At 34.0% G+C, this 26,138-nt stretch overlaps 1 protein-coding gene and 1 pseudogene across 1 annotated transcript; both read right to left on the reverse strand.

Moving 5' to 3' along the window:
• Positions 1-527: 527 nt before the first annotated feature.
• Positions 528-14,716, reverse strand: LOC120182916 (annotated as a pseudogene).
• Positions 14,717-19,832: 5,116 nt separating this feature from the next.
• On the reverse strand, positions 19,833-20,670 carry LOC120182917 (14-3-3-like protein B). The gene has a single exon (XM_039187743.1). It carries the CDS (start codon positions 20,668-20,670, stop codon positions 19,876-19,878), a length of 795 nt encoding a protein of 264 aa, XP_039043674.1. The 3' UTR covers positions 19,833-19,875.
• Positions 20,671-26,138: the final 5,468 nt, after the last annotated feature.

The following is a 26,138-nucleotide window of genomic DNA, read 5'->3' on the forward strand; positions in this document are numbered from 1 at the left end:
CGACTGAAGTGACTGAGCTAACGTCACTCTCCTCTACACTATGAAATTTTTGACTTTCTTAGCCGCTAATTAAGATAGGTCAACTGGTACATGAGTCATTATACTTAGGGTGCCTGACTCACCCAACCAACTTATCCATATATTTTACACTGAAAATAATTTGAGCAGAACTACCATTAATTATTCACTAATATCCAATGAAGCCCCTCAAGAACCTCTTTCATTTCAAGGACTTGGCCACAACCAGCTCTGGAGCATAAAACTCAACCCAACAAGGTCATTCTCTCCCGTTTGTTCACTAAATGATACCCTAAACTAGCTATGAAAACTGCAGTCTTAATTCATCTATATACGCATCTATAATATTCTTACTCCCGGGAATTGATTCCACGTACGTACTTCTGGTTGTAGAGCCATCTCTACAATCTTCCACCAACCGATAATATCACTTTGAGTAAAGTAGTGACGCACTCCTATTCACCCTTTGGGTAGTGTGAAGTTGTCTTAAAGTTCTCACAGTCTCTCTCTTAACCAATGATTGATTGAATTCGACCATCACCTCTTGAACAATAGAAGTTGACTGTCTGATACTTCTTTATTCTCTCTACTAGAATTCTATTGGCAGTAACACACCTTGGTTGGCTGACTTGAACTGTATGTGCTCTAGGAATAATGTCTGCTACCTCCCTGAGAGTGGAAGTTAAACCTCTAAAGAAGGTCACCTCTTCAACTCTCGCACCTAACGAGACTCTAATATCATTTTCCCTTGGCATTAACTCTTTACTAACTTTATAGGGATGAGAGGCTTGCCTCTCTATCCTATCTTGAGGCACTATTAGGATTCCAGACTTATACAAGTACTTTAAGTACCTAGGGGCATATATTCACTAACACCTTACTAAAACTAACCACTAGGTCCTATAAACGACTCAACGTGACATTCTGATACCACTAAATGTAACACACTAAACCTGAATGAGCCTAAAGTGTCAAATTGGACCACCGAGGCAACCCCTAATTTTTAAAACATGTTTGTTTTCTTGTAAAACATACTATATGGTATCAACGATAAACATAAATATCAGTTATAAAACATTTTATAAACTGGAGCTCCATGACACATAGTTTAAATAAAATGTTATAAAATGATACAAACTCTTTCCCATAAATTTGAATACATGAGTAAGGTTATATGAATACATATGCCCACTAAGCTACGGTACAATACTCTAAAGGAGATGTTGAAAGTCATGTTATGACGGTGCTCCATGAATTGCTCAAGCTATTGACTTGCCAACGAAAAATATCCGAATGATGAACTTTCAAAGCCCAACAGTATAATTGCTAATATAGAGTAGCATTAATAGTTTCATAAACACATACATGCAGCAGAGATGGTACTAAGTCGTAGGTACATTCATGATCTAGATCAAGTTCTACATACCTAAGGCTTAACTATTTTATCACTAAAGCAGGATGTCTCATGCTTCCCTTAATCTTATGCTAAGGGCTTCACCATGAGTACACCTCTAAAGGGTCGCTAACCTTAATGACGATCTCTGTTGCACATTATCTAAATGTGATATTAATACTCATGTACACTATTTGAATGCAATACTGACTCTACTGTGAATTATCTGAATTCAACATTGAACCTGATGTGTCATATGCTGGCCGTGGTAGACATCAAGATATGGATAAGGGTATGCATCTCAGAGCACACATCCCTTTAGCCTACCACTGACACTACTATATAACACATCACAACAAACACACAAGCTATGGCGAGCGTCATGGTGTGGCTTAGGTATCATGCATCTCACCCTCTAACCTGCCTGAATACCCTAAGGTACTCTTGGGTGAGATCTAGAATTCTACATCAGAAACGTACACCCAACCAACTTACTTCGTCGAGTCTTAGGGTATCTGCGCCCAACTGGCAAGAGAAGTGCTTTGGAACTGACTGGTATATACTTGGACACATTGAAAGATAAGACAATCGTCCTACTGCTAAATTAACTCGGGTGTCCTAACTATTTTTTTAGTGTCACACACAAAGGCTAATTTTATTATCCTAGTTATTACTGTTTCTAGTTGTTCTTAGTTAATACTAATCTGGTTTATTGGTCCCCCTAGCTGCTATCTCACTTGTTCTCTCATCTAGAACGTTAAGCAAGGATTTATTAGTCTATTACTACCCATAATCTATGTTGATTTGGTTATTCTTTAATTAAGTGCATTTTAGTCACTAATCTAACTCTAGAGAAGTCTCTACCCATTCATGACATCATAATGACTATTGTGTTTTCTGCTTAATGACTATGATATTGGGTAGTGATACTCTATTCGTTCTTACTATGTTTTTCTTCAATTCACTCATGAATTAAAGGTACAACTGCTCATCCATCATTGCATGTAATTCTTGCAGTACACGCTTCTGTTGTTTCATAATCTAATTCCTAGGTCGTACCACTTGTTAGTACTCTCTGCAATGATCCTTTGTTTTAGACATCCTTTATGTGCTCAACTGAAGATACTTAGATGCATTACGTCTCTTATAGTTACTATGGTTGTAATATACTCCTACGAGAGTCTATGTTGATATGGTTGTTCGTTAATTAAAGGCATTTTAGTCACTACTCTAACTCTAGAGAAGTCTTTACTCATTTATGACATCACGACAATTGTTATGCTTAATGACTATAATACTAGCTAGCCCGATACCCGACTCGGGTTTATTTCTAGGTAGCGATATTCTATTCGTTATTACTACGTTTTCCCTCAATTCACTCATGAATTAAAGGGACAACTTTATGTCCATAACTCTCTTTCATTCTTGTAGTACACGCTTCTACTATTTCATAATCTAATTCATGGGTCGTACCGCTTGTCGATACACTCTCTTCAACGATCCTTCATTTTTAGACATCCTTTACATGCTCAACTGAATATACTTGGACGCATCACGTCTGTTATGGTTACTTTGGTTGTAACCTACTCGTACGAGAGTCTCTAGCCTATTTTGGTTAATTACGTCCCCCATGGACTATGTTCTACCATTACAGGCCATCCTTAGCTATTACAAACCTTAATCAAATCTAAATTGATCATCCAATGTGAGTAGTATCGATACTCTACTTGTAGTATCGATACCCTAGGGTCAAGTATCGAAACCCCTGTGAGTATCAGTAAAAGAAATGCATTCGAAAGTTGAAAATAGGGCTAAGTATGATATTGTTACCCTGAGTATCGATATTGCCCTAGAGTATCGATAATCCCCATGGCAATATCGATACACCCTTGTTGGAAACCTTAATATTTATCCCAATTCATCCAGTATCGATACTTTTCATCCTAGTATCGATACTCAAACCCAGAAATGATTTATTTAGGCTCAAAAAACACCTAAAATCACTCTTAAGGCCATAGTTTCATTTCTAATCGTGTGCTGATACTTTAGGGATCTAATTAGGGTTATAAAGTGTCTTAAAAACATATGTTTTTCATCAAATCCATCGTCTATGGCATAAATCAAGTTTAAAACCCTAAAAGCTCAAATACTCAAATCCTAGCAAACTATCATATTTATGAAAGCCTTAACACTCTAAAGGATTAGAAATACACTACCTTCATGTTTAAATCCTAAAAGGAAGCTTTTTTCTTAGCTACACTCTTTCCCTTTGTGATTTGGATGAAAACTCTCATTTTTCTCTTGCAAACAAGGAACCCAAGCTTTGAATTTAGAACAAAAATGAATTGTGGGAAGGGATCAAGAGCTCACCTTTGAGCTATGGTGCTAGGGAGAAGGAAATGAAGAAATGAGATAGGAAGAAAAATGAATGAAGAATGTGAAATGAAAGATATAAAAGTTCTCATCCTAAAAATAGGATAATTACTCTTTCAGTCACTCATTCTCTTCTTATTATTTAAAAATACCCTCTTTATTTCCAAATAGGACCGATCCATACTAATCAAACCCACAGTTGGCCCAATGACTTAAAATATGACTTCCGCAAGGTCCACTTGCCTTTCAGGTAAACCTAAAACTACTAGCCTAGAATTCGGGGCGTTACAGTGTGGGTTTGCTTGGATTAGTTTTTACTTTATGTTAGTGAAATGTTAAGGTATTTTTATGTTTAAATGTTGTTTTTCTCATTGTTTATATTTTAAATGCTTATTATTATAAGAACCTTTGAGAAATTGTCATTTTCTAAGTATAGATGCCTAATATCGAGAGAGTTAGGCTAGATCTACGTGAGCAAGGGAACTAAACCGGGATGGTTAGGTTTTGATTTGTCTTAGAGATAACGAAAGGGTTTCATTCAACTAAAAGGGATATAACATATTTGATAAGCTAGTGTTACAGCTCACGCTGAAAGGTATTGTTGTAACATTAGTTTTATCATGTTCCTTACTAGAGATAGACTAGGAGCACTGTTTGTAAATCCTGTTAGGCAACATAGACATAAAATACTCAGACCATTCTAGATATAGAATAAACTTTCATCATAGCAAACCTAGCCAATTACCCCTATAGAATCTTGATTGTGTGAGGTTGTCAAGTCTTATCTCATTCACCAAAGTTCAAATTAAATTTTTGCTACAGTAATATTTTTCTATTGACCTCATCACTTCACTAAAACTTTCACCACATCTATAATTTTTCACCTGTTCATACTATTTTTACCTCATCCAAACTTTATTCATTTGTCTATATCATCATGGATATATAGATAGATAAATAGATGGATGGATGGATGGATGGATGGATGGATGCATGGATGGATGGATGGATTGATATATGGATGGATGGATGGATGGATGGATGGATATATGGATGGATGGATGGATATATGGATGGATATATGGATGGATTGATGGATATATGGATAGATAGATATATGGATGGATGGATGGATGGATGGATGGATATATGGATAGATGGATATATGGATGGATGGATGGATAGATATATGGATAGATGGATAGATGGATATATGGATGGATGGATGGATAGATGGATAGATGGATGGATAGATAGATTTTGTCCTTTCCAATAATTGGAAATAACCATTTTATTTTTTTCTTATTTTTCCCATGCATGTTATTTTTCTCTAATTTGTTTTATATTGATTTCTTTTGTTTATATTGCATGATCATGGCATAACCAAAAGGTGTTGACTTAAAAGACTGTTTATCAAATTGGAAAGAATTCATAAATAGACAAAAAATTTTATGATCAAACAAAATATGATGCATCCAAGGAAAGACATCATGAAGAAACTCTGAGGATAGAAGCGATCAATGCACACAAAGATCCTGTTATATTAATACCAAAAGTATTACACAAAGATCCTACTAGATTGATACCAAAAGCAGTCTACGGTAAGAGTATCAGTCGGGACACGCAGAGTAGAGGAGGTTTTTATGAAGCTCAAGTATGTTATTTGAAGGATCAAAACAAGAAATCGAGCACAGAAGTAGAAATCATGCATGACGATTTCCAAAAGATCAGTCAAGCCTTTCAAAAAGCTGGCATAGGAAACACTCCAGAAGAGTGGATAACAGGGGTTACCAAACTTGAAAAGAACTACAACATAAATGAAGATCTTATCCAAGAACTTCTTGGACATAAAGGTTATCTTACAAGGGAAAATAAGCAACTCTGAGAATTGACACAGAAGATGAAGGAAAAAGATAATGTCATGGAAGAAGCTGCAGTCCAGACAAACAATACGGCCATAAGCTGATAGACCAAGCTGACTTTACAGTGAATTGAAGCAGGGTGATAATTCAACTGTTGAGCATTAATGGAAACTAACTTGGCTTTAGAGAAGTTAGGAGAGAAAGTTTTTCTCTATATGTAAATTTTTGTTGAAGTTAGGACTGAAAGTTGTCTCCTATATGTAAAGTTTTGTTTGATGCACGGAAACTTTTGTGTTCAATGAAATCTGTTCTAAGATGATCACTCTTGAGTAACACCTTTTCATACATGCATTTTCATTTTGCATCTTTGCATTTTCATTTATACTTTTATGTTTTCTTTTGTATTGCACAATTTACATTTTTATTGTTACATTAACATATTTACATTTGCATTTTTTTCGTTTTTACGTTTGTATTTATATTTTCATTTTTGCATTTGCATCTTTGCATAATTACATTTTATTTCAAACTATTTTACATGCATTTAATCATGACAACGTGGAATAATTCGTGGAGAATTCCATGGCAGAATTTTTGAAATCAAAGTGGAGCTAACTTGGTCTTCCTAAAGAAGGATAATAGCCATGAATGAGATTGTAGCAAGGGTTGGTATAATCGAGAAACTGCAAGAGTAATTTACCGAGACACAATAAGAGATGGCTGATCAAGTAAAAAAGTTCCAGGATGATTCAAAGGAACAACTAACCAAATTGATTGACCTGGTGAATATTGTAATCCATGGAGAGAAACCCTTAGAGGATCCTGTTGTGAAAGATTTTAATGGGATTATGAATGATATAACTGATGCAATAGAAACAAATGACCAAGAACTTATCAAGAGATGTGGAAATCCAATAAAGCTTCCAGAAAAAGTGACAGAGATCAAGTTGAAGCGAAGTATAGAAGAGGTTCAAAAGCCATTGAAGAAAGCTAAGAAAGGCAAAAATAAAGTGATACCTCTTATTCCAATTCCAATCTCATATTCATACTTGGTACCTTTTCTCTTTGAAAATGATCTCATAACACCCATTCCTCCTAGAGCTTATTCTTGGCATCCAAGTTGGCAAAATGTCAAAGATTTATGAAATTATCATTCTGGAGATTTCAGTCACTCTGCAAAAAATTGTATAACTTTCAAATTAAAAGTCCAAGATCTTATAACAGAGGGATTGTTATGTTTTAAAGATGGGAAACCTAAGCTTCTAAAAAACTCAGAACTGGTCGAAAAAGAGAAATGTTCGAATTATTGTTTGTCTCATGATGATGGTCAAGAATCAAACATTCAAAGCAAACATTTTGATTATCAGTCACAAGGTCTTCAAGAGAGCAAAGTAAACAATTGTAAGGAGACAGTGATGTCAAGGGAAATTCTATAAAAGTTTCCTTCAATTTCGTACAACAAATTATATCCTGAGTTACTCAAAGACCAACTTATTACCCCATGTCAGGCTAAGCCTTTGTTGCCTCCTTACCCGAGATGGTATAATGAGAAAGTCTTCTGCGACTATCATTCTGGAACACGAGGGCACTCCATTAAGAATTGTGGTAACTTCAAACGAGTGGTTCAAGACCTTTTGGTTTAGGGAATCATAGAAGTGGATGTTAGTCAGTCTATTTTGGTCAAACAATCAGGAATCAAACCCCAAAGTAGAGATAATAGTATCAAAACAAGTGAAGTAGATGCCGCAGAGAATGAGGAAAACAAAGTACTTGAGCCAAAGATAAAACGTTAAATTTTCAATACCTCTCTTATTATAAATGATAAATAAGTAAAAGGTGAGGTAATTCGAGACTGGCCCACAGGTTTAAGAATGAATGAGAAAGATGCAACTCTGAAGAAACCTCAAACACCTATATCCAATTTTCTAAGGACCAGTGAGGCAGTGGGCAATACAAATGGTTTGGATACAAAAAGTCTGGTGAATACTACTCCAATTACATCCGCAATATGTGTTCAGAATCAGTACAAGGCTATCATCCTTAGTAAAAGTTGTTCTGAATCTACAAATGAGCTCAATTTCTATCCAGAGAAGAAAAAGATGATAATGAAGACTGCTCAGAATGAAACAAAGAGTTGTGTATTTGAAGGCTTACCCAAAGGAGTTGACACAAAAGATAATCAAGAAATGGGGGGCAAATGAGAAAAAAAAAATCTTGGGCCAATTACACACCCAACATTACTAGAATGATGGGGTAGGCTAAATAAATAAGTTGAAGTTGTTATCTACCATTGTAGTATCTTCCTATTTTCAGCATCCTGTTTAAGCTTGTTTTTTGTTCCTTTCTCCGCCTTTTGTGCAATAAATAAATTTGTGTTGCTTTTAAGGTTATGAGAATTGAATCAATTTTGCAATCTTGCAGTTCTTTGAATATCAGCTGGATTAAAAAGCTCTTAATGATTAGAGTTATAATCTTTGACAAAATATCAGGATTGAAAACCAGAAAAACAAGGACCCTTGACCTTACCTCAGAATAAATATACCCAAACACTACCCTTTCCACAAATATGAGATAGCCTTCTCCTATTGAAAGAAATTATAAAAAGGCTTGGTATTTACATATAAAGGTGTACAATGTGGGCCATCTTATGTAACATTGCAAAGATGACTAGATTGCTTTTCTATTGATGATGTTCGATGATGAAACCTTGACAAATCTAGTCTAAAGTCATTTGATAATAAGATTTTCTGAATTCCACCAAAACACCTAGACTATAACAGGTTCTTCTTAACAAGCTTAAGAAATTTGGATACCCATGTTATACTATTATATATATAATAAACTTTAGTTGTCCCCTAAAGAAATTGGTTAATAACCCCGGCTTTATGGATAATATTCAGCTAGTTTGTTATGCTTGAGTTGTCCCCCTAAAGCAATTGGTTAATTGCCCCGGCTTTATGGATAATATTCAGCTAACCTATTATATTATATGCAATAAAACTGTCCCTCTAGAGTAATTGGTTAATCATCTCGGCTTTATGGATAAGTTTCAACTAGCCTGATAAAGGTGATTATATTATTATATACAATAAAGCTGAATTCAGCTAGCCAAAATGGCAAAAAGTCACTAAATAAAAATGGACTAAGGGAGTTGCAAAACACCTATTATAGTCAACTTCACACAAGCACTCAAAAATTTCATTATTAGATCGATGTTTTCACATTGCTTTATCAAGGATTTAAGAGAATTGAAATGGAAGTATTCTAGAAGGTCTAGAAACCGTTATGCTAGATTGTGTCATTTTGTACGCATCCGGTTAAAATACCAAGTCCTTAAAGTGAGGAATGTGACAAGGTTCACAAAGAGCGAGAGAGGAGTGACATCTTAAATAGATGTAACCATAGAAAATAGGAAAGCCATCCTGAAACCAACCCAAATTATTTGTCGAAGAGCTATAATTCTCAAACATTTAAGAGTTGATAATTCTCTTGATATTCTTTGAATTCAAGCTTATGATTTGATTTTATTGCGAACCTGTGATAGACAAGACTTTACAAAATTATTTCATTCTTCGATAAAGAAAGGAGGAAAAACATTTTCAAACAGGACAATCTCAAATGAGGAAGGTCCTTGAAGCAAGTTGTTTATTCTACCTCTATTGAAGAAAAAAAATTAACGAGGCCAGAATAATGAAACATTTCACTTTCTTGAAAGTAAGTGGTCTAAGAAGCCAGAAAGTTTGGAGAATTGAACTTGTGACGCTCTCCTGTGAAATTATTGGCAATTTATCAAGAAATATTATCACTTATCACATGTTGATGGCTTCACCAGACAAATTATTTTCCCCAGCCATCAATCCATGTCTCTAGCAGATCCTCCAATCACAGATCTATAAGTCCCATTAAGGTGTATTATGGGAATGAACAAGTCCACTATTTGCACTATGGTTATACCAAGATGCTGGCTCAAGTCTTGATATAACATTGCAGCCTCTTCCATGCCGATCATTTTCTTTGTCAGGATTATATCCATTATGTCCTTCAGAAGATTATTGAACTTGAAATTAAGGACATATGGCACAGAATAAGACATTGGAACATATTCTACACTTGTAGGCCTTTCATATTGGGTAACATTGGTTACAGGATTCCAAAAGTAGAGATAACCAGTTTTACTATCAACCAAACCTTTCTAGGGTTCAAGAAAAGTGGGATATAGTAGTGAGTATCTTGGAGAAGTAGAAGAGACAGTCACTGTAGCAGTCATTGTAAGAAAATGCACCAACAAAAATCCTCTAGTTCATCCAGATGATGTTTATTTCTTCTAGTAAGATTGTTACACAGGATGCCACCAACAAATAAGTCGAATATGTCAAATCTACTCATCAATTGCTCCAACCGATTACTAGTTAGTTCTTGTGCATATGTTTTCAAAGATATGCCAAGACAGTAACTGATCCCAGAGAAAAGAGACAGGACATTGATATCACCAATGAACATGTCTCTAACAGATCCTCCCCCTTGTATATGGTTTTTAGGGAAACCTGGAATCATTTCCACCTCATTAGGTTCAAGAGGAACAACTTTATTCCTTCCCACCTATACCAGATTCCTTTTTCGGTACTCATAAAGAACATACTTCTGGATACTCGAAGGTGGCTCATCGTCATAAGCTTCAAGAGCCTTACGGATCTTTTCTGTCAATTTGGCACTTTCTGTACATGTTTGTAAACATTTCAACTTTGTTATTGGATCCCAGGAAGGCCATCATTTTTTCAATGAAAAAGTGTCATGTATGGTGCGTGGAGGAAGCGTAATAAAGGGAAATTTATTCTCAATTGGCAGATTATGAATATAGTCCCTTTTCCGTGCAACAACACAAAAATAATTTGAATCTACAAATTCTGGCTCTACATCGTATAAGTACCGTGACATTTCGATCCAAGCACCAACTGGAGCAAGTGCCACGTTCTCGTAGTATAAATAAGGAGGCCCAATAGCATCTTCTGGAAGTGTTCTTTGAGTTATCTGATTTGATTCAGTAGGAACCCCAAAACTAATCATTAGATTTGGAAGATGAACTGCATGATCGTCTTCATTAAGAAGCTTCTTTTCAAGCTTCCTCTACTTCTTCCTTTTCCAAAAATCATAGCCCGAGTTTTGTCTTTGCTTGTAATTGGGGTCATTGCATAATAGCTTCCTATCTTCTACCAGAAGAAGTGCGTCATCAGCCTTAGCCATTTGAGCAACAATTAATGAATCTGGACCACATCTCTCCATGGTTATTGAGGCCTCAGCCTCTGAGTACCCCATTTTCGTCAAGTATAATAGTTTATTCTCCTCATCAGAATCAGAATTCAGGACTTCCTCGGTATCAGAAGAACTATCAATATCTGTGAAATCATCCTGAAAGATCGCTTCATAATCAGAGAAAATTATATACCAGAAATAGCCTTCATTAAAAACAAGGTTCACTGTGTCGACCTGTAATGAATTACCAAGCGATTTATACCACTCTATCCGACTAGAACCCTCCAAATCTAGAAAATGGTTATCTCATTCAGAAGAGACACATATCTCAGATATTTCTGTCAGAAAATTTAATCACGTGTTAAGTTTGTGACAACATGAAGATAATTCCTCAAGTTACTTGACAACTACTGTTTAGTGACATCAGAATGAGAGTATTCAAGATAAACAGATTTGAGGTACGGATAAAGCCGCAAGTACCCACAACAGTACATTGTCAAAAGTGGGCCTCGTGGGGATCATGATATTGAAATCAAACAAACATTGAAAGTAAGCCTTATAATTTAGAAGGTTGAGGGTATTTTGAAGGCCCAATTCAGACAGATCCATGCGGGACATCTTGAAATCCCATTTCAACCAGAAATAGAATGGTGGGGCATTTTGAAGGCTTATAGTAATATGAATATTTGGGCATTCTTGGAGGCTCATCTCAGCAAAAAGTAATGTTGAGCACACTTTTAACATCTGTATCAGCAAATGTTGGGGAATTTTAAAGGTTACTTCAGACAGATCCATGTGGGGCATTTTGAAACATCAATAAGAAACAAATACTGAAGCATGCTGAAAGCCCATTTCAATCAGAAGTTAGAATATTAATACATTTTGAACGTTTGTATCAGCAAATGTTAGGGCATGTTGAAGACCCATATCATCTTAGGGAAAGATCATTGACTTGAGCAAATATTTCCAATAAGACAAAAAGGAATGAAAATGAAAATGGTGAAATAGTGACAGTAAAACTGACTATACATAATTGTTTCGTTCTTTAGGCAGTTACATTATGATAATGTTGTTGAACAAATATCTACTCAGCAAGTATGGTTTCAAATACCCAATCTTCTTAACCATGTGTCACATGAAAGCGTGTTCTTTGTTAAGCTACATCACGGTTGCATGGATAAAGATGGTCCCTAGGCAGACTACTCAATCCAGGGTTCAGTTCCTCAAAATCTTGGCTTTGAATTTTGTATTATGTGTGTCGGTGATGATTGGAAATATTTCTTTGAGATTCCTAGCAATTAGTTTCAATCATGCTGTTGAGGCTACAAAATCGTTTTTCACATCAGTTTTGCTTACTTGATGACATTGAATAGGGAGGCTTGGCTTCTGTATATTACCCTTATTCCCGTTGTTACTGGGGTTATCATTACCATTCAGGGTGAACTGAGTTTTCATCTATTTTGGTTTATCAGCAAGAACTCCATGAACTCCCTTCTGTACATGGCTCCTATAGCTGATGTGTTTCTACTTCCTACAAAACTCATTATAAAGAAAACATGATCGATATCACACTTTTCCATTCCAGAGATGATATCAAAAGCAGTTTGTATCTCTTATTCAATTCGGCACTAGCATATTTTGTGAATTTAACTAACTTTTAGGTCATGACACGTCATCATCTCATTTGTATTCCCACTCAATTTTGTTCTCAAATGGTCTTATGACATCATACAAAAGTTTTGAATACTATGCAAGGAGCTTCAATAACTGAAAAATCTGAGCAGAAGCCACAGGAAAGGATGAATGTGTTGTCAAATGTTTTACGAACATCTGAGCAGAAACCACAGGAAAGAATTAATGTGTAGTTAAATATTTTACGAACCAGTTATTCTGATGTTGAACCAATGTTACAATCATATGGTTTTCATTTATTGATACAATGTGAAGTCTGTCTTCTTCAACACCCCAAGGTTAGAAGTAAGATATGATTAAGATTTTTTCCACAAATAGGAAACTAAAATTTTAACAACAAAAAACTAGTGGAGCCAAATAAGGTTGAATGACAAGTTGTTGTTAAGCATCTCTCGACATGATATGGTCCAAGTTGCCTTGTTCGGGATCTGATTAGATGTGGAAACATGAAAGGAATTAGGATAAATCCTCCTTGTGTTGTGTTTCAAGAGTCAAATCAGAACAGACTCTACTCTCCTAATTAATCTCTGTTGAGTTTAGCATATCTACATCTACACTCTTCAAAGATGATAAATTCCTCTTCAAAGATGATAGATTCTCTTTCAAAGATAAAAGCTTTATTGGATTTTTACACAAGTTCAGATGAAGAAAGCCGATTTTATCAAAGACAAAATGGGGCATCAAAGTCATAGTTCTGACTACGACAAGAGTTCCATAAATGAAACATTTTTCTGAGACTTTCATGAAACAAAGAAGACACAAAGATTGCTCTTCCAAATCAGAAATGCCAGCTTGAAATGACATTTTGACCAAGTGAAGGAAGACCAAGTTAGCCACATGGAAATCAAATAAAGATGAACTTAACATTCATGCATCATATTTAGACATTTGCAAAATAGGGCATTTTCATTCATTTTATCCATGTTGAATATTTGACAGAATTTCAAAGATTTTAGCAAAGATTCGAATCCATCACTTAATGGATCAACATGCCGGGTAGAGTTCATAATGAGAAGAACTCATCTGAAGAATGAAAAAGAAGTTCATAATGAGAAGAACTTGTTCAACATTTTGCTTGAATCCATCACTCGATGGATCAGTATTTCTAGGTAGAGTTCATAATGAGAAGAACTCATCTGAAGAAGGAAGAATAAATTCATAATGAGAAGAATTTGTTCAACCTTTTGCTTGAATTCATCACTCGATGGATCAACTTTTCCAGAGAAAGTTCACAATGAGAATAACTCATTTGAAGAGGAAGAAGAAGTTCATAATGAGAAGAACTTGTTCAACCTTTTGCTTGACTCTATCACAGAAGGAGATAGATCAGCACCAACATTTCCAGATAAAGTTCATAATGAGAAGAACTTATCTGAAAAGGAAGAAGAAGTTCATAATGAGAAAAATTGTTCGACCTTAATTTGATTCATCACATATTGAAGTTGAATTAACAACCCCTCTTTTGAAAATCAACATTTCCAGAAGCAGTTCATAATGAGAAGAACTCATCTGAAGAAGGAGAAGAAATCCATAATGAGAAGAATTTCATAATGAGAAGAATTTGTTCAACTTTTTGCTAGATTACATCACAAAAAGAGATAAATTGTCATCCCAGTGGAAAAGTTTATAATGAGAAGAACTAATCCCAAAAGAAGAACTTGATCAACATTTCCATCTTAATTAAGAGAAGTCAACTGAACAAAAATTTATTGTCCTTTCGTCTTTGCCCTATTCTTGTTAACACAAGAATGTACAAAGAGGGGCAGCTGTAGACACTAGATTTTTGGCCCGTTTTATTTTTATTATTATTATAATTATTATAATTGTTATAATAATAATAATAATAATTATTATTATTATTATATTTTATTATTATTAATAAATATTATTATTACATATTACATGCCCAAAATCAGAGCCCGTTTATAACACAAGCCCGACTTAACCCTACCATGCCCAGCCAAACCCTAAAATCAAAGGTTTCCCTCAACTCCCAGCCGCCATTGCTTGTTGTCGTTGGATCTAATCTTGATCCAACGGCCCAGATGCTTCCAGCTTGAAACCCTAGGGACCACACGGCGCCGCCTCTGCCAGATGCCACCTCCAGCCGTTGCCGACACTCCGACATCGCCTCGAAGAATCCTCTAGAACAGCCAACTGCCCCCCACGTCACAACTATGGGGTGAGTCACCACATAATTCGGTGACTCACCGAACTTCAATCTTATAAATAGTCCGACGAGAATCATCAAGGCTTATAAAACCGAACCTACAAAGAACGAAAAAAGGGGACAGCAACCAAGAACCCGAGAAAAAAGAGAAGAGATACGGGTAACCATAGACCAACAACAACCCTCAGCCGCAAATAAAAGAGAAAAGAGGAGGAGCTTAACATCAGAGATCTCAAACGACGACGGAAACCATAGGAAACCGAAGGTAAAACTCTCGGTTTATTGTAGATCTAGAGTTATCGAGGGATTTTTAGGGGAAATAGAGGCCATATTCAGCCTTAGGATAAGAAAATGGTGATTCGGGGATATTTTCACGAATTTGGCCACCATGAATGGTGGTTGGCGGTAGCGATTGGCGTCGGAATAAGGTGGCTAACGGTGGCCAGTTTCCCTCCGGTGAGGGAAACTTAGAGAGAGGGGAGAGCGTTTCGAATCTCTCTCTTTTAGAGAGAGAGTGAAAAAAGAAAATGAAGGAAGATGGCCCTAGGGCCGGCTATTTAGGGGTTTATATACCTTCTCCAAAGCGACGTCGTTTTGGTGGAGGGTGTTTTTGTAATTTCTATTATGGGTAAACCCTTTCCGCAACACTCGTAGTTTTGTAACTTTGCAATTTAGTCACTAAAAGCATTTTTGATCATTTAAATTATGCCTTTTAATTTTATGTACTTTATAATTTGGTCATTATCAGTTCATATAAATAACCTATTTAGCTCGTATTAATTTTAATAAATTTTATTTTAATCCCGAGATAATTAATTAAGGCTAAATTCGAATTAGGTCTGTAAATTTTAATATTTTACATTTAAATTATATGTTTTAATTATGTTTATTTTAGTCACTAAATTAACAATAAGGTAAAATAGCATGTTTAGCCCCTGAAATTTTAAATAATTAATTAGGTAATAATATGTTATAAATTAATCATTAAGTTTAATACCTTCATTTATTGTTAGATACAAGTTTTATTACTTTTTTTACTATAGTTTGAATTTTAATTATTTTAGTATTAAAATATTTTAATATGTTTAATATTTTAATTATTATTATTTTATTTTTATTAATATATACTATCTGAATAATTTTAAAAATTAATAATATTTGTAAAATATTAAGAAAAGGGCAGTCTTAACATAACTAGATGTCTTATTTTGGTATATTGAAATAAATAAATATCATGCTTATATAAAAATATATATTAATATAAATTATTTTAATCTTGTTTTAATATTTATTTATTTTTCAATATTAAGAAATGAGATGTTTAAAACACCTAGAAGTCATTTTCTGATATTCTTAAATAAATAAATATCTTATTTTATAAATTATATATTAATTTATTATTATTTTTAGAAAAATGTTTTATTAATATTTATTTATTTTTTAATATTAAGAAATGGGTTGTCTTAAAGCACCTAGAAGTCATTTTCTGATATTTATAAATAAATATATATCTTATTTATAAAAATAAATAAATATATATATATATATATATATATATATATTAATATATTTTCTTATAATTATTTTGAAATAACAGGATTATGAATTAAATATATTTTTGAATTTTTAATTTCCAATAATAGAGACAAATTATAATTAATGAGTATCAATTTTGGGCGTTATAGGGGTGCTAATCATTCCCTAAACGTAATTGACCACAAATCCCTTATTTACTAAAATTTTTTGGTTATACGCATATCAGTTTATCTTTTAAATTATGTTTTCTTAAAAACTATTTTAAAAAATTGTTTTTAGGTATTTGACCTACCTAACTCAAACAGGTCAATGGCGACTCCCAAAATATTTTTTAAAATCAAAATCATTTATTTATTCATTTTATTTTTCCCGCCAAGTAAAAATTCATGCCCGGGCGAAAACCGGTTACGACACTAAGCATAAAAGACTTCATTTTCCTATTAGCCAAAATGTTACTAATGCTTGTTTTGATTTAATTCATATGGATATACGAAACCAATTTCCTAATAAGAGCATATATGGACATACATTTTTTTTTTGCTGTAGTTGATGATAAAAGTAAATATTTGTGGATTTTTCCTATGAAAGAGAAATCTAAGGTAAGAAGGTTAATTGTTGACTTTTATCATTTAGTAGAGACTCAGTTTTTTTGTCAAAATTAAATGCTTTAAAACTGATAATGCCAAAGAATTTGATCTAGTATATTTTTCAGGGAAAAAGGGATTGTGCATCAAAATTCTTGTACACACACCACAAAAAAATAGTGTAGTTGAAAGAAAGCATCAACATGTTTTGTCTGTTGCAAGGGCTTTGAGAATCCATGTTAATCTTCCTCTTATTTTTTGGATGGATTACATCTTACATTCTACTTTTCTTATAAATATTACACCTACACTAGTGTTAAATAATTTGACTCCTTTTGAAGTTTTAAATATAAAAAAATCAGTTTTGGATCAACTTAAAGTTTTTGGGTGTTTAGCTTTTGCCTCTGTTTTGCCTAAACCAAGAACAAAAATACATCTTAGAGTTGTTAAATGTATTATTCTTCGGCTTCCTAAAAATATAAAAGATTTCAGGTTATATGACTTAATAGAAAAGCTTTTTTTGTTTCAAGGGATGTTGTTTTTACTGAAAATAAATTTCCTTTTAAAGAGGATGTGAATTGTTCTTCGTCTCCTGATATAATTTTGCCTACATATCACAATGACATGCTATTTGAAGACTTTGTCTATTCAGATAAACAAATTCCTCCTCGAGAACAACCAGTTTGTTCCCCATCTGTTGAGAGTCATTCTACTAAACGCATGCCTACTGCAAGTGAACATGCATTAAGGTGGTACCTTCTCAGTCAATCAGACCTTCTAGGAGGGTTCATTTAGCTCAAAGATATAAGAATTTTGAGGCATCCATGCCTAAAACAAAGACCACTTCTCACAATTAACCCAGGTATTATCTTATGAAAAATTTCTTATAGAAATAGGTGTTATGTTTGCAGTGCATCTATTCTTGTCGAACCAAAAAATTAAAGCTTCAAAGGCTAAAAACACTTGGGATTTTGTTCACCTCCCTAAAGGTAAACAAACTCTAGGCTATAAATGGATATACAAAACCAAACTTAAATATGATGGTACTTTAGAAAGGTAAAAGGCTAGGTTGGTTGCAAAAGGGTATACACAAAAATCTAGAATTGATTTCATTGATACTTTTAGTCCTGTGGCAAAATTACTACTATAAGGACTATTTTAGATGTTGCTGCAGGAAAGAAATGGAATTTATGTTACTTATATATTAATAATGTTTTTTTTTTGCATGGGGACTTGCATGAAGAAGTGTACATGGACTTGCCTCTTGATTTTCATACTGATCAATCTAGTGTTGTTTGTAAACTCAATAAAAGTTTATATGGTTTAAAGCAAGCAAGTAGAAAGTGGAAAGAAAATCTGACTATTGCCTTGCTTTCTCAAAATTTCACACAAGTTGTTTCTGATTCTTCTTTATTTTTTAAAGGAATAGGATCTAAGTTATAACCTTAGTCATTTATGTAGATGACATTATTCTTGCTAGTGAAGATATGGAAGAGATTAGTAAGGTTAAATCTTATTTGCATTGTGTTCAAAATTAAAGACCTGGGTGACTTTAAAAAAATTAGGACTTGAGGTTTCTCGTTCTAAAAGTGGCATTAATTTGTGTCAGAGAAAGTCATTGGATTTGTTACAGGAAACATAATATTTAGGTTCTAAACCAGTTTCAAGTCCAATAATTACAAATAGTGAACTTTCTAAAACAAAGGGTCAACCTCTTCCTGACATTACTGGTTATAAAAACTTGTTGGTAAGTTGTATCTTACTAATACAAGGCCAGACATTGTTTATGTTGTGCAATAGCTTTCCCAGTTTTTGTCAACCTCTACTGAAGATCACTTGACTACAGCTCATAGAGTTCTACGTTATTTGAAGGGAACTCCAGGACAAGGCATGTTTTTCTCAGCAGAGAATGACCTGAAACTTAAGGCTTTCAATGATTTTGATTAAATTTCATGCCTTGATTCACGAAGATCGCTTACTAGTTTTGTTTTTTCGTAGGTTTTGCTCTAATCTCTAGGAAGTCTAAGAAGCATCAGACAATTTCTCGTTCCTCAAGTGAAGTAGAGTATCGAGCATTGGCTACTGTAACTTGTGAAATACAGTGGCTCCAGTTTCTTCTTAATGATCTTCATATTCCTTTTGTACCAACAAATCTTTATTGGGATAATCTATCAATTATTCATATTGCAGAGAATCCGGTCTATTGAGAATGCAGAAAACAAATGAACAATACTTGTATATTGAATACTAGAACTCTGCATTGAATACAAGATTGCTGCTGTTTATATACAGCTTCTCTTGACAAATATAACAACCTTAACTATTCAACTAACCATGCTAACTAACATCCTAACAACCTTAACTGCTATAACAACTTCAAGAAGCTTCTAACTATTCAACTAATGATCCCATGCAGTCTAAACTCATACACGTTGCAGTACTAACAGCATTGATGCTTACTCATCAAGCTAACATTCCCTCTCCTTCTTCTTCTTTTGTTCTTTTGACCTTGAACACACTATTACTAGCTATACTAGAGTACAAGCAAGTACACAGCAAGCTCTAAAAACTAATTACAACTAATTTCTAACATTCTCCCTACTTTCTCAACCTTCTTGACAAAAAGATGAACACTTGAATCGAAAGTGATGATGCCTCCTTCCGTTCAATTTGAATCGAAAGTGCCGATGTTTCCTTCCATTCGACTTGAATCGAAAGTGTCGATACTTCCTTCCGTTCACTTGAATCAAAAGTGTTGATGTTTCCTTTCGTTCTTCTTGTTCACCTTCATTTCTTTCTTCTTCATCCTCTTATACAAGGTTCCTTGACATATATTTTTTTCCTTTTTTTAAAGGACTATATTATCATACTTATTACAAATTCACCCCAAATAATTATATCCATTTTTCTTTACTAAATTGAAAAAAAATAATTGATGCAATAAACCACTAACTCCTTCAGATGAAGAATAGGACCACCGCCGGTTTAACATGCCTGCTACGGTTCATCTAACTGGTCCTGCACATCCGAAGTCCAGAGAGCAAGATTATCCCTTAGCAGTTGCATTAAGAGAGTGTTGTCCTTGTATGACTCTTCTCCCAGTGTGTCAAGCTCAGCAATGGCTTCCTCGAATGCCTGTTTAGCCATGTTACATGCTTTATCAGACTTATTGAGAATCTCATAGTAGAACTCCGAGAAATTCAGAGCTAGCCCCGATCTAATCGGGTGTGTTGGTGCTAGACCCGCCAGCGCAATATCCTGAGCTGCCTTGTAAGACAACATAGTATCCTCAGTAGTAGCTTTCCTCTCATCACCAGCCTTAAACTCTGCCAAATAACGATGATAAGCTTCTTTCATCTTCAAATAGAAAACCTTTGACTCACTGGCGGTAACAGAAGGGATCAGATTTGATTCCAATAAAGTCAAGATACTAGCACAAACATTCGACAACTCATATTCAATCTTCGATCTATACTCCTTGAGAAGCACAACGTGTACCTCGTTCTTTCGACCTTCTTCTTTCTGCTCGATCGAAGAGACTATTCTCCACGCGGCACGTAGAGATCCGATCACGTTTTTTAAGGCGACGGAGAGAAGATTACTTTCCTCGACGGTTAGTTCGCCGGATGGAGTTGAGCCGAGGACCAACTTTTGCATGAACTGAACCATCTCCTCGTAGCGCTCAGCTTGCTCGGATAGCTTGGCTAAGTACACGTACTGATCGCGACTCAGGTTATTGGGGACCGTCATCGCTATTTGCAGGAATCGGTGACCTTTTGAGGAAAACATCATCAACGACGGCAGAAGTAGTCACGATAAAGCTAACGAACTCCATGCAGCAAAAGAAAAACAAAGTCAGGACCTTTTGGCGAATGATACCAGATTGAGAATGCAGAAAACAAATGAACAATACTTGTATATTGAATACTAGAACTCTGCATTGAATACAAGATTGCTGCTGTTTATATACAGCTTCTCTTGACTAACGTAACAACCTTAACTATTCAACTAACAATGCTAACATCCTAACAACCTTAACTGCTATAACAACTTCAAGAAGATTCTAACTATTCAACTAATGATCCCATGCAGTCTAAGCACACACACGCTGCAGTACTAACAACATTGATGCTGACTCGTCATGCTAACACGGTCTATCATTAACGTACAAAATACATAGAGATTAACTGTCATTTAATAAGACAAAAGTTGCAACAAAGAGTCATTGTCAGTCTCATCTCAAAATCAATTGATTGATTGCTTTACCAAGGCTTTACTTACAAATTCTTTTTAGAGATGTATTTTCAAGTTGGATATTCAAAAATTTTATGCTCCAACTTGAGGGGGCTAACAAAATGTATAGGTGTGTACGGTAGTTAGTTAAGGGATAGTTAGAGTTAATAGTTACTGGCTATAAATATAAGTGTAAAGGATCAGTTTGAATAATAAAAAAAAACATAATTTTCGTTTTTCTACAGGCTTCAATAGTCTGTGTTATACGATTTCTGTCCCCGTGATCTTCGCTCATTTGAAGATACTTTGCAAAACCCTAAAGATTGATTATATTCATGAGTTCTAATATGATTCATAGCATAATTTGGCTACAAGCAAAAAGGGCTTGGCTCCACCAGGTAAGTCATGGAATTGTATAAGACACTTTTCATTATCCACACCACAATAATCCTGAATTCGAATCACGATTACTAGATTTCTTGAAACCAAGGGAAACTAATAAGCAAGTCCACATTATCAACTTCTAGTTTAGTGGGACTAACTTCTCCTTTTTCACTTTTCATGGTTTCCTTCTCAACGATTTGCGCATCTTCCTTTTCATTGTCCTTCTCACCCTCAGGTTTTTTAGGAATAATCTTTGTTTCCATAAGTTGTTTAATGAGTTGAGCAGCTCGAACTTCACTCAATTAAAATTTGATAAAAGCTTGATTCAGGTTGTCTCGAAGCTGAGTAAAGTCCAACTCGAATCGATAAGTTCACGAGCAACTCATTAATTTTTTTTTATAACTTTTTAGTATTTATCTTAAAAAGATATTTCATTCAAAAAATTAGTAATTTACAAATAAATAATAAAAAGGATGATAAATTACGAATCTATTAATTTTCTAATTAATAATTATTATTTTACTACACCAAAAAACAAACCTAATTAGTTAATGTATTTATGGATTGTTATTTTGTGTTTAGACTTTGAATATGTTTCATACACTCTTTTGATATTTTTGTTAAATTTATTAATTTATGTTTATATTAAGTTCTATATAATATTAGTATATTTTACTTATAGTTAAAAAATAAAATAAAAAATTTCAGTGAGCTTAACGAGCAACGAAGCGAGCAACAAACCTAATGAGCTTAACGAGCAACAAGTCGGGCAACAAATTTTCTTAACAAGCACGAGTCGAGCAAAATTTTAACGAGTTTAACGAGCAACAAATTTTTTAACTAACACAAATCAAGCAAAATTTTAATGAGCTTAACGAGCAATGAGTCAAGCACCAATTTTTTAACGAGCAACAAATCGAGCACTATGCAACTCTCGATTGACTTGCTCGATAAACCCCTAATTTCTTCATATTCCTTCTTTACGATCAATAAATTTTAATAAGTTATAACTGAGATTTATAATTTTTAAACGGAATCAAAGTAGTAGGTCAAAAGGTTTTACATGTCCAAATAATATCAACTAATTAACGGAATCAAAGTGGCAGGTCAAAAGGTTTTACGTGACCAAATAATATCAACTAATCATCAAAATGTGTTAGATCATATTTTTATAACTGCTATATTGAATTTTAACAATTGAATGATTCATTTGTTTTAAAATAATAATATTAATAATAATTTTATTATTTTTAAAACTTAAAAATATAAACTTATTCATTCTTTAATATATAGTTTATACATGTATTCATTACAAGTATCGTATAACATGTAAAATAATAATTTTGTCCTTAAGAAGAAAAAATGGCATTATGAGTTTAATAACCCACAAAATCATTAGTATTTTTTGAAAAAATACTCTCCAAATTACACATTTAGGACTACCTCGCTTTCTACCGAAAGTGTTTAATCACCTCACATTCTATGAGGTGCGAGTCTCCTCCAACATGGATATACTTTTCAAAGAATGCATTTTAGTATTTAAATTAATGACATCGTGTTTTGCATAACGCGAGGTTCCTGAGATATTGAAGTGCTTTGGCAAATTATCGCGTGTGGTATTTAACATACCTCGTGTTATACAAAACGTGATGTATACATGTTTCCAGCCCAAATCCCAAGCATTTATAGGCACGTTCGAGCGGTATTTTCAGGTAATTATTCTAAAATATTTTCGTAATTTATAAAATTAGAGGCATGGTATTGCAATTTTCTTTAGTTAAAGAAAATGTTAAAATAGATTGATAGGCATACTGTAGACACTCATTTTCGTCCATTTTTTATACATCTATATATTGTTGCAAATGATTTTTGAAAATATATATATAATATATAGTTTGAAAACATGTTTGAAAACATTTACAGATTTTTCTAAAAAAAATCTTGAAAATAAATAGTTTTGAAAACATGTTTGAAAACATTTATATATTATATAGTTTTTTTAAAAACATTTTGAAAATAAATATAATATATAGTTTTTAAAACATTTTTGAAAATATATATTATATATATTTTTAAAACATTTTGAAAAATATATAGTTTTTAAAAACATTTTGAAAACATATAAGTTATATAGTTTTAAGAAAAACATTTTTTAAAACTATATAATTTTGAAAACATTTTTAATAAAAATTATAATATATATAATTTTAAAATACTTTTGAAAATATATATATAGATTTTTGGAAAATAATTTTATATATATATATATTTTTATTTATTTTTTATTTTTATTATTATTAATTTCATTTTTTATTTTCATTTTTTAGGGGTCCAAGTCCAAGATCTGTTTTGGGTCCAATGACAGAAACAGTCCAACCAGAACGAACCTGAACTAGCTCAACAGCATGTTAGGGTTTCACATCCAGTTTCAATCAAGGCGCCGTACGACACGGGCAACCACGGGCCACGCGAAATAGACGGTCACGAGCACCCGCCCCTATTTTGGGACCACAACGGCCTGTGAAGGCCTATAAATACCAAGCATCAACATGGCCAGAGGGACAGAACGGAACCAAGCAAAACATATCAACAGAGGTACAAACCATCATCATCAAGCCACAAAAACAATACATCGAATATCAACTACACCAAACAGAAAACCACCATCGAACCCGAAAAGCACAACATCACAGTCGGAGATCAACGAACCAACGAGAACAAAAACAACAAACCAAACGGCCAGAAGCCAAAATCACATCAACAGCAAAAAACAAAACGTGAACCCAAAGGTCGAAGCCCCACAAGCAAAGTAAATAAAAAAATCAAAGCAAAAACAGCAACACAACTGTTAGAACCCGAAGGTAGAGTCATCGGAAAAGTGGAAAAAATCGACACTTACGCTTTAGATCTATACCATCGGATTGTTGTTAAGGGAGGTGAGGAGAACATTTTGGTGTGTTTAGGTTTTTCCGGCAGTCACGGGCGGCGGTCGGAGCGGCAGCGGCACGGCGAAGCGAGCCACCGGAGTGGTGGCAGGAAATCGCCTTATGGAGAGAGGGAACAGAGGAAAATTTTTCTCTCAATTTGAGAAAGAGAGCAGGGAACGGTGAAATGGGAAAACAAGCCTAGGTTCAGGCTTTTATAGTCCTTGGGAAACGATGACGTTTTCCCAAGGACTGCTCTGTAATTTCGCGTAAGGGCAAACTTCACTTCGGGTGCCTCAGGCTTTATAATTTTGTTTTCCAGCCACGAAATAAACCTTTTCCTTATTTTATTTTGAGAGTTAAATTCTCAGCACTTACACTTTAACCCCTTTTTTATATTTCATATTTTTTGTGTTAATATTCGAATTGGACCCTTACATTTGCATATCTTCTGTTTTGGTCACAAATTTGGCATGTATGTTTAGGGTTAACTATTTTTTAATCCTTCAAGTTCTTACACATTTTATTTTACCATATTTTTCTTGGTTTTTTATTATTATTATTTTAAAAAAAACATCTTTATTTTTACTTTTTTTTTTTTTTTTTGATTTGTTTTCTATTTGTTATTTTCTATTTTTTCCTTTTGATTTGTCTTTTTATTATTTCTTTTTTTCATATATATGTTTTCCCTTTCTTTTGATTTATTTTTTTGTTTTCCCTTTTAATTTATTTTCTTTATTTGTTCATTTATTTATTGTTTTTATTATTATTTTTTCCTTTTTTGATTTAGTTAAATAGTTTTTTTCCTCTAACATTTTTGACCTATTTTTTAGAATTTCCAGCCAATTAAAAGTAAGTAACTCGAATCAGATCTTTGAATTTTAATTTTAATTTTTAATCTTCGCGACTAAGACAACTGAAAAATTAATTGGTACCGAAAGGGCAGTTCAAGGGTGCTAATCCTTCTTTGACAGTAATCTACTCCCGAACCCGACACATATCTGGTACAACGCAGATCAGGTAAGATGGTGTCCGACCCACCTAAATTCGTTTTAAAATGGTTGGTGGTGACTCCAATCCATTATTCCTATGTCAAAGCCCAATTCTGGGCCCAAAAGGAAGACGGTTCTGACAGCTTGGCGACTCTGTGGGGACAAGTAAGTGAGTCAGGCCGAAATTAATTTTCGGTTGTCTTTTTGAGCAAAAATTGTAAATTTTAATTTTAATTTATTTATCTGATTCCAATTATTTATCTTTGATTATTTTTTCAAATAAATAGTTGTACTGACATTTTTAATGATTTCAGATTTTTCAAAATCGTCATCTCTAGCTCTATACCCGAGCTTTGAACCTTTTTAAGTGGGGGCGAAAGCGACGCTTTCGTGTGAATTTATTCACCGTATGGGCCTAACAAGTAACCTTCGGGATTCATATACCTTATGTCTTCGTGTGAATTTATTCTCCATATGGACATAAGGGAATGTATCATCTCGAGTTTAACTTAGTCCACACGAGCTTGTAATGGGCTTAGGACTAAGGGTCTGGCAAGCCCAAGGGGGCACCGGCAACGAGAACTTGAGTACCCTCTTTAGAACCTAAACCGGGAGAGTACAGGGAATTAGAGCCCTCCCCAAAACCTCATTCCAAACCCTAGGTCGCTTTGTTTCCTGCTTTATTTTCTGTTCAAAGCATGCGAACTAGACAGATATACGGTTAAGA

The sequence above is a fragment of the Hibiscus syriacus genome, unplaced genomic scaffold (genome assembly GCF_006381635.1).
Source record: "Hibiscus syriacus cultivar Baekdansim isolate YM2019G1 unplaced genomic scaffold, ASM638163v2 tig00112738_pilon, whole genome shotgun sequence".
Taxonomy (NCBI): Eukaryota; Viridiplantae; Streptophyta; class Magnoliopsida; order Malvales; family Malvaceae; genus Hibiscus; species Hibiscus syriacus.

What these genes read in the sequence shown, in the direction of transcription:
- LOC120182917 (XM_039187743.1), bottom strand. Translation starts at nt 20,670, where the DNA reads ATGATGTTTTCCTCAAAAGGTCACCGATTCCTGCAAATAGCGATGACG.